At 39.3% G+C, this 9611-nt stretch overlaps 1 protein-coding gene across 1 annotated transcript; it reads left to right on the forward strand.

Moving 5' to 3' along the window:
- Positions 1–492: 492 nt before the first annotated feature.
- Positions 493–2205, forward strand: LOC126716529 (uncharacterized). Its single transcript, XM_050417344.1, has 2 exons — positions 493–1213; positions 1276–2205. The coding sequence occupies exons 1-2, from the start codon at positions 784–786 to the stop codon at positions 1863–1865; spliced, it is 1020 nt and encodes a 339-aa protein (XP_050273301.1). The 5' UTR covers positions 493–783; the 3' UTR covers positions 1866–2205.
- The last annotated feature ends 7406 nt before the right edge of the window (positions 2206–9611 follow it).

Genomic DNA, 9611 nt, shown 5'->3' on the forward strand with positions numbered 1-9611 from the left:
CTTTTGACGTCAAAAAAAAAAAGTCTTCCACTTTTAACATTGCAAAATTGAAAAGACCCACCCAACAAAAATACCCACCCGGGCCTAACCCATGCCTTTTAAACAATCTGGTCCGAATAGAACAACACTTCACGCCCAAATCCCTCTGTATACGCTCTGTAAGTTACGGTATGAACCCAACCCAAACCAAAAGCTTTGAATCAGTTTTTGTTATTAAAATCCAAACTCCAAAATGGGTCATTTTACATGGAAATTTAAAGAAAATGGTGTGTTGTTAGATAGATTCGAAACCAATTCTGACGCATCACTATTTTGATGATTATGTCATAGAACAAGAAGATGGAGCAGCCACAGCAGCAGCAGCACCTTCTACATTTTTGCGATTCAAACCATCCCTTGCTCTTCCTTCGAGACGCCAGATGGGGAGATACTTGTTGTGGCTGCCAAGAATCAGTTTATGGCCCTACCTACTTTTGTAAAGAAGGTAGTTCATAGCATTGGATAGACACCACACATCATAAATCATGTGCAGAATTGCCACTTGGGTTGCACCAGCCCTTGCACCCAATCCATCCTCTCATTCTCTTTGATGAAAAGACACATTATCCTGAACAAGAAGACAAACAAAAGACCAAATGCCAACTCTGCAATGAATCTCGCCGACAATACACTTATCGCTGTCACCGCTGCGACTTCAACCTTCACGCCACTTGTGCTTCCTTACCGCCCACCATCCAATCTTCTCAAGTCCACCACCACCCATTAACTCCCTTTTGGAAGTGGATGTCGTTCACTTGTGACCTTTGTGCCAAAGAAGTCAAGGGTATACCTAATCAGTGTGCCCTATGTGGTTTTTGGGTTCATAATAGTTGTGGTTCTTTGCCACGCAGACTCAAAGTTATACGTCACAAGCACCTCCTCCACCTCACCCATTCTTATCTTGAAGTTAGACTCCATCAATCCGACTCCCGATTCTGTCAACTCTGTGTTCAAAAGGTGAACACAAACTATGGATTTTACTATTGCTCCAAATGCGATTTCGTTGCCCACCTCGATTGTGCTGCGGACTACAGAAATAGGGAGAACATAAATTTGCAGGAACTTAAAGAGGGGGAGAATGAAGATCCAGAGCTCGATCAATCTGTTGACTCAGCAGCTTACAAAGTCAAAAATATCAAAGAGAGGGAGGACGGAACTGAAATAGCCATAGAAATTTGACACTTCAGTCATGAGCATGACTTAAAGCTTTCGGATGATGAGGTTCTAGATAATGAAAAATGCAACGGGTGCGTACAAGCAATTCCCCTCCCTTTTACAGTTGTTTAAATTGTAGCTTCTTTCTACATGAATCTTGTGCTAAATTACCTAGAAAAAAACGACACCCATTTCATCAACACTTACTCACCCTCTTCCATGTGAATACGACATTTGAGTGTTATGCCTGTAAACGTAATTTCAATGGCTTCACCTATTGGTGTGGTATATGCCAGTTTAAACTTGATTTTCAATGTAGTTTAATCTTAGACATCCTTACCCACCCTGGTCATGAGCATCAACTTCTCTCAAGCATAGAATCTAAACATAATTGCAGTTGTTGTGATTCTAAAATTTCCCCAATATTCCGTTGTACCACTTGCAAATTTGCTTTGGATTTCAAATGTGCAACACTACCACAAACTGCAAGGTACAAACAACATGAGCATCCCTTCACTCTCCGTTATACTGCTGAAGATGAATCGGGTGAATATTATTGTGATATCTGTGAAGAAGAACGCAACTCAAAGCATTGGTTCTACTATTGTGCAAATTGCGATTATCCTGCACATACCAGATGTATTCTTGGAAAAAACCCAAATGTCAAGTAACGCATATGATGGTCACCTATTTGGAGGTGTTAACACATTTGACTGTCACCCACACACCATTACTTTCATTGAGGAAATTATAGACTGCCCTCGATATACTAGTTCTTGCAAAGAGTTGATCTATCAATGGGCCCAATGTAATTTCTAGATGCACTTTTATTGTTTATAGAAAGAAAAATATTGTTTAAATTTTTATTCTATACTAAACATAGTACACAGAATTTTTGGTGCATGAAATCTGTAATTCTTATTCTATTTATTTTATTTTATTTACTTTTGAACTTAAGCTTAGCTTATTAGGATTGTTGTTTCGTACCTCTCAAATGGCCACAACATTTAATGTATTGTCACATTTACTATATTTAATTTTTGGTCCTACAAGCAACTTACTAAATTCTTCATTGAACCTACCAATCTGGATGCTGGCACTAACCTTTAGATGAGTTTTTTCTCTATTTGTTTTGGTATGTTTGGGTTCTTGAACGACATTTAAGCTGATTGTTGGTGATTATGTTTGTTTAGTCCTTGGGACATTGGTCAATTCCTGATGATGTGACCATTTTGGGGCTATGGATGGTGTTTGGAGGTGTATCCTACCTTTTTGAAAAAACGCCTTAGAAACCTTTTCTTAAACTGCATCAATTACAAAATATACAAGTAGTTTAGGCTCATAAGTTTAAAATGCAGTATTGTTTTTGGTAAATTTGATTTTTATTTTGTGGCAACCATAATTAATAGTTATTCCTAAATAAATTTTTTTTGAAGTTATATAGAATTTTCCTAGAAGTAATTGTTAGTAAAACTTTAAGCTGGACTTTTCTTCTAAAAGATGTCTACTATTTTGCTTAAATAATTCATGATATGCCAAAAATGTTAACTTTGCTAGATTCCAAGTGTGAAGAAATCGTATTAGATGGAGGGGAAAGTTGTGGCCTTCAAAATAATTTGTCAGGGCAACTATGCAATCTTAGAGAATATAAGAATTCACAAAAGTAGGTAGCCAAACCTAGAAAGGATGGTCTTCCTCTGAATTTATAATCAATTAAGTCAATTTATTTTTGTTTACTTCCCTTATGTGCTATTAATTTTCTTTTGGCAATGGACCCACTGGAGCATTGGAGGAGTGATGTCACCATCCAGGTAGAAATTGCTCCTTCACCCATCTACTGGCCTGAGAAATATTGTAAGAGTTTCAATCTTATTTCCTAAAAAAAAAAAAATTACTTTAGATTGTGGTGTATATGTCTAACAAGTGGGATTTATTAAAGTCATATATTTTGTGAAATTTCTTTCGAATGTCTGAAATTCTATGCACTATTTATTCACTATTTATTCATTGAATTGCATACAGTTTTTACGACAAGCATATGTGGAGGCAACTGATTTCTTTAACCTGAAAGGGTGAAAAAGTTGTGAACAATTCTATAATGGTGAAATTTCTTTATAACCTTTGATATGATTTGTTGCATATGTAACTCAACATTGCTTTTATTGTTGCAAATGATGAATTGCATATATTTGTGTAATTTTTTAGTTTACCACTTTATAACTGATTAGTGAGCTCTAAAGATGTCAAAGCTGATTAAAATTGAAATGGTAGAGCAACTCAAGGATTCATTTTATAACCTTGTATATGGGTAACAGTGTTGGGTCATAGACTGTTTATTTCTAGCGAAGATGTTGGCATTTACAAGAAAGGTGGGTTTATCTTTGATGGAATGGTCTGAGATGGAGTATTTAGATGGACAATAGAAGTAGGGGATAGAGTATATTCACTATTGCTTGAAGCAGAATGCATTGAAGAAACAAAGAAATCTTATGCTGGATCTGATTAATTGATTAGGACAATAATAATGGAGAACAAGATCCATACTTATCTTGAGTCTCTCTACTTAGTAGAGTCATTCAAGTTTTGATGCTGCTATGAGCTTTCTAATCTGAGATTGGAATAATATTGATTTAAGGAAAATTGAGTGGCCATGAGAAGAATGGATGGTGGAATGACTAGTTTGAGGGAGTTCCCCCTCTAAGAATTGCTTTTTTGTTTAAACGGTCTTTTTTTTTTTTTTTAATAGAAAAAACTTTATTGAAAACCAAAACAGGCAAAAAACAGAATAGCAATGGGACTGCCAATAACTTACTAACGGCCTCCTCTAAGGTTACATTTACAACAGCAAATGGGTTATTCCCTAAATCAAAAGATTCAAAAATAGAGTTAAGCATAGACCATCTAGCTAAGGAGTGGGCTGCTCTGTTTGCAATGCTCGTGAAAGATTCTTATCAAATTTTTGCAAACGTGCTCATAAACCATAGATTTGTTCTAAAAAACAATTTGGTTTCTACACTTCCATACCCGTTCAATTACCAGAGCACCAAACTTGCTCATAAATATCAATGATGAAGCTCGTGAGCTTATTAGTATTGCTTGGCTTTGTTTCACATAAAATTTTCAAATTGAATGATGTGGGGTATATATATTTTCATTATTATTAAGCACTTTTGAAAGCAATACTATAGTTATTTTAGATATATAATACTCGAAACTTTAAGCTATTGGCTAATGTTAGCACAACAATGCTATTTGCACATTTTGTTGCACACCTGATTTCACACTTGACCTCTAGGCCTTCATTTTATATTAAAACAGTGATAACATTTCCATGAAATTCAAAACTGTTCTCATTTTCCTATGTTACTCATGTTAACTCATTTTGTAATAATTTGGTATGTAGTCTCTGTCATAATCAAGTACACATGCTATAAGATGCTATACTTATTTATGCTGGGACCCTTTCTTCCTCCCTTTTGTTTTCTTCCCAATTACTTGTGTTTAATTGAACTTCTTCATGTAATGGCTTCCTGTCCCATGTCAACTTGTAGGTCATTACTCTGGACATTTTTTTTTGATAGGTAAGAAAAAATATATTCAAAAAACTACTAGATGCCAAATAGCACCAGCATAACAAAAGTACAAAAAAGAAAAGCAGAGAACAAAAACAAAAAACATTAATTACAAAGAAAGAGAGCTAAGGAAAAGAGGAAGAGAGTCACTAGATGTGAGTCCCCAAGCCCTAGCCCAGTCAAACAGGGAACTAGAAAAGAGAGCAAGCATTTGGTCCTTAGATCTATCCAAATCCTCAAACGTCCGCCGATTGTGTTCCTTCCAAATACACCACAACATACACAACGAAACTAAGTTCCAAATGTAAGATGAATGCTTTCCCAACCAATTCCACCAACTAAAAAGAAAATCTGACACCGTACATGAGAGGACCCAAGAAATCCCAAAAAGCCGAAAACAAAACACCACAGCCGATAAGCCTTTCCACAATGTAACAACAAATGATCCACTGTCTCACCACAGCAACGACACATAATGCACCAGTCAACAAAATCAAAGCCTCTAAGCCGTAAGTTATCACCCGTGAGGATCCTATCCCATGCGGCTGTCCAAACAAAGAAAGAGACACGCCGGGGAGCCTTAACCTTCCAAATACCTTTCCATGGAAAAACAACGGAAGAAGAGCCATGTAACTTATGATAAAAAGAGCGGATAGTAAAATCCCCATTTTTTGTCAACTTCCATCTCAACCGATCACCATCAGTCCCTGAAGGTAAATTGGCTGCCAAGAGCCGAAGGAAATCAACCACCGCATCTGCCTCCCAATCATTAGGACCTCGATTGAAACGAACATCCCAAGTTCTCCCATCCCCTGCTCCTTGACATATCAAAGATGATTCTATAGAAGCCTCTCTGTTTGCAGCAAAATTGTATAAGACTGGAAAAGCCAATTGGAGAGAAAGATCTCCACACCACCTATCTGTCCAAAATTTCACTCTATCCCCCACCCCAACCTTATACTGGACATTTTTATTGAAAATTTCCCAGCCTTTCCTGATACTTCTCCACAAACCGCAACCATGAGCACCCTTTCCCAACTTAGAGGTCCCCCCCCCCCCCAATCTTCCCCAAATTTCAAAGCTACCACCCTCCTCCAAAGCCTATTCTCCTCGATCCCAAAACGCCAGAGCCACTTTCCTAGCAAGGCTTTATTGAAAGTGGTTAATTTTCTAATACCCAGGCCACCATAAGCAATAGGCAAACACACCTTATCCCATCCCAATAAATGAGTCTTAGGGTCTCCCCACAGGAAATCCCTTTGGAACTTCTCAATTTTGTTTGCCACATGTGTAGGGATGGTGAATAGAGATAAAAAATATGTGGGAAGGCTGGATAGTGTGCTTTTAAGCAATGTCAACCTACCTCCTTTCAACAAATACAACTTCTTCCACCCAGCTAGCTTCCGATAGACTTTTTCCAAAATAGGGTTCCAAATAGAGGGGGACTTATGGGACGCCCCCAGCGGCATACCAAGATAAGTCATTGGTAAAGCCCTAACCCTACAACCCAATATCTCTGCCAAAGCATGCACATTATTTACCTCCCCTATAGGAACCATTTCACTTTTAACTACGTTAACCTTTAAACCAGTCACAGCCTGAAAACAAAGTAAAAGCAATCGAACATGAAGGACTTGCTCCACCTCTGCATCACAAAACAATATAGTATCATCTGCAAATAGTAAATGTGAAACACTTTCCCCTCTGCCCCTCCTGCCATCCGCCCTAAAACCATTAAGTAAACCTGCCCCCTCCATTCTCTTCACCATCCTACTAAACACCTCCATAATAACTAAAAATAATAAGGGATCCCCTTGTCTCAAACCTCTAGAGCTACCAAAGAAGTCAGCTGGGGTCCCATTTACCAACATAGAAAACTGCACTGTAGAGATACAGGTTCGAATCTAGCTACACCATTTCTCCCCAAAGCCCATTTTCTTCAACAACTTCAGAAGTGCCTCCCAATTCACATTGTCATAAGCTTTCTCAATATCTAACTTACAAATCACTCCTGGAATCTTACTCTTCATTCTGCTATCAACACACTCATTGGCAATGAGAACTGAATCAAGGATCTGCCTACCTCCCACAAAACTATTCTGAGATTCAGATATCAGTTGATCAAACACCACTTTCAATCTATTGGCCAAAATCTTGGCCAAGATTTTATATAAACTCCCCACCAAACTGATAGGTCTGAAATCACGAATGTTAGAGGCATCATTCTTCTTAGGAATCAAAACTATAAAGGTAGCATTAAGAGATTTCTCAAACTTACAGTGTTGATAGAACTCATCAAAGACTGCTAAAACATCTCTTTCTACTACTCTCCAGCAATGATGGAAAAAGGCCATAGAGAAGCCATCTGGACCTGGAGCTTTATCCCCTTCCATACCTCTGACCACTGATAAAATTTCTTCCTTTTCAAATCTCCTCTCCAACCAGCCCCTTTCCAACTCCCCTATTTGATCAAACTCCAGTTTTTCCACAAAAGGTCTCCACTCCTCAGACTCCTGATACAGAGTTTTGTAAAATTGAACTACCTGAGCAGCCACTATTGCTCCTTCCTCATAAATCACGCCATCCACTTCTAAGAAATTCAAATGGTTGTACCTTCTATGAGAATTGGCCATCTTGTGAAAAAACTTAGTATTATTATCACCCTCCTTAATGCATAACAACCTCGATTTTTGTCTCCAGGAGATCTCCTCTAGAGAAATAAGATGCTCTAACTGCGATCTCACTTCATTTTTCTCATTTCTCTCCGTCTCAGTGAGTCCAAGAACCCCCTCCTTAGCATCTAATAACTCTAAAGCCCCCAATAAGTCTTTCTTCCTACGCCCAACATTGCCAAACTCTTGGCGATTCCACTGAATAATGTCTTCTTTCAAAGCTTTCAATTTTTTAGCAAACACATAACTGGGTGTACCCGAAAAAGAATGGCGATTCCACCATGAGTCTACTCTATCAACAAACCCGTCTAACTTCAACCACATATTTTCAAACCGGAAGGGACTTTTTCCCCTCGCCATACCCCCTGCCTCCAGGAGAATTGGGAAATGATCTGAAACTGGTCGTGGTAGAATCCGTTGGGTCACATCCGGAAAGTGATGCTCCCAGTCATGTGACACTAAAGCCCTATCGATCCTAGACATGGATGGTTGGTCAATACCATTAGACCATGTATAACTCCCTCCCTCTAATGGCAAATCTATCAAGTTTAAATCTTCAATAAACTCAGAAAATTTTTTCATAGCCGGAGTAAGCCTAGACCCACCCCTTCGTTCACTAGGAAAACGAACAATATTAAAATCCCCAAAACAACACTAGGGAACATTCCAATACTGCTGAATACCCACCAACTCATCCCACAAATCACCCCTCAAATTGTTATCATTTGGGCCATACACCCCAGAGCATGCCCAACTAAAACCATCCTCCACACCTTTCCACTGAACCGACACCGAAAACGAGCCCACCAGAACTTCCAACTTTTCTAAAACCCTCATATCCCACATAATCAAGACCCCACTAGCCATCTGATCAGCATCTAAAGCCACCCAATCCGCATACAAACAGCCCCAAATACTGCAAACCAGCTGCCTATCTATGCCAGCAAGCTTTGTTTCTTGAAGGCATACAACATCACACTTCCACTCCCGTAACAAGTTCCTCACAACCAAACGTTTCTGGGAATCATTCAAACCTCTAACATTCCATGAAACCATTTTTAGCTTCATAAAGACTTTTATGGCCCCACTACTGTCTCTACGACACTTCCACCACACTATCTTCCATCATAGTTAACCATTGAAATTAAATTTCTCAACTCTCTTATCCCTTTATCCATGGAAGATGCTACTTTTTGGTTAGCAGCTACTTTCTTCCGCTGCTGGTTAATAACCTCCATCTCCCTTTCTAGCCTTTGAAGATAAGCAATACACAACTTTTCATGACGATTAATAGAAAGCCCAATCACTCTACTAAAACCTGGGATTCTGTTCTTCACCCATTTCGAGACATCCAACGTGCCACCAATATCTAACACCTCAGAATCATTGTGCACATCCATTGACAAAGCCATCCCCGAAGGGATAACAGTCAACAGTGGATCACAAACTGCCAGACTCTCCTCCTCATCCAAAACCACTACTGGGAGAGCCACTTCCTCCATTGTTGAGGTATCCAAAACAGATAGGCCACACTCACTACCAACGTTAACCCCTCTATTGACACCAAACTCCACAAAACCCGCAGCCAGTAGTCTCTTAAGGATATTTGCTAAGAAAATACCTTTCAAGAGTTGTGAATTGACCATGATGATCTTGCCTAGACCCTGCATGAAGTCAACTGAGTTGAACCCATCTGTAGAGCACCCATTTGCTTCCATCTGAGTCACCTCGTGACTGTTAGAGAAAAACCCAGCAGAGAAAAAGTGATTAACGACCATCGGAGCCACCACACGACCGTCGTAGCTGGTTCCGAGCTCCAACCCATCCACCGCGGTGCTGTCGGAGCTTTTCCTCTCAAGCCCGCTGTTAAAACCCATCGTCGGCCTCGCCGTGAGACCATCGGAGTTGTACCCAGCCCCAATCCCGGCCACCGTGAGGCTGTTGGAGCTAATACCATCAGACCCGCTACAACCAACGAGCAATGGAAGCTCTACTTGTCGCTCGGGCACCTTGAGAATGGACCTTAAGCACCAAACTTCCAGCCCATTACGTTTTGATTTATAAAACTATTTATGTGTATTATTTAAACAAGTCACATGACTCATTAACTAAGTCATATGAATAAAATTATACATGGATAGTCTCTTCAATTGCCACGTAATGGATTGAAAAA

The sequence above is a fragment of the Quercus robur genome, chromosome 3 (assembly GCF_932294415.1).
Source record: "Quercus robur chromosome 3, dhQueRobu3.1, whole genome shotgun sequence".
Taxonomy (NCBI): domain Eukaryota; kingdom Viridiplantae; phylum Streptophyta; class Magnoliopsida; order Fagales; family Fagaceae; genus Quercus; species Quercus robur.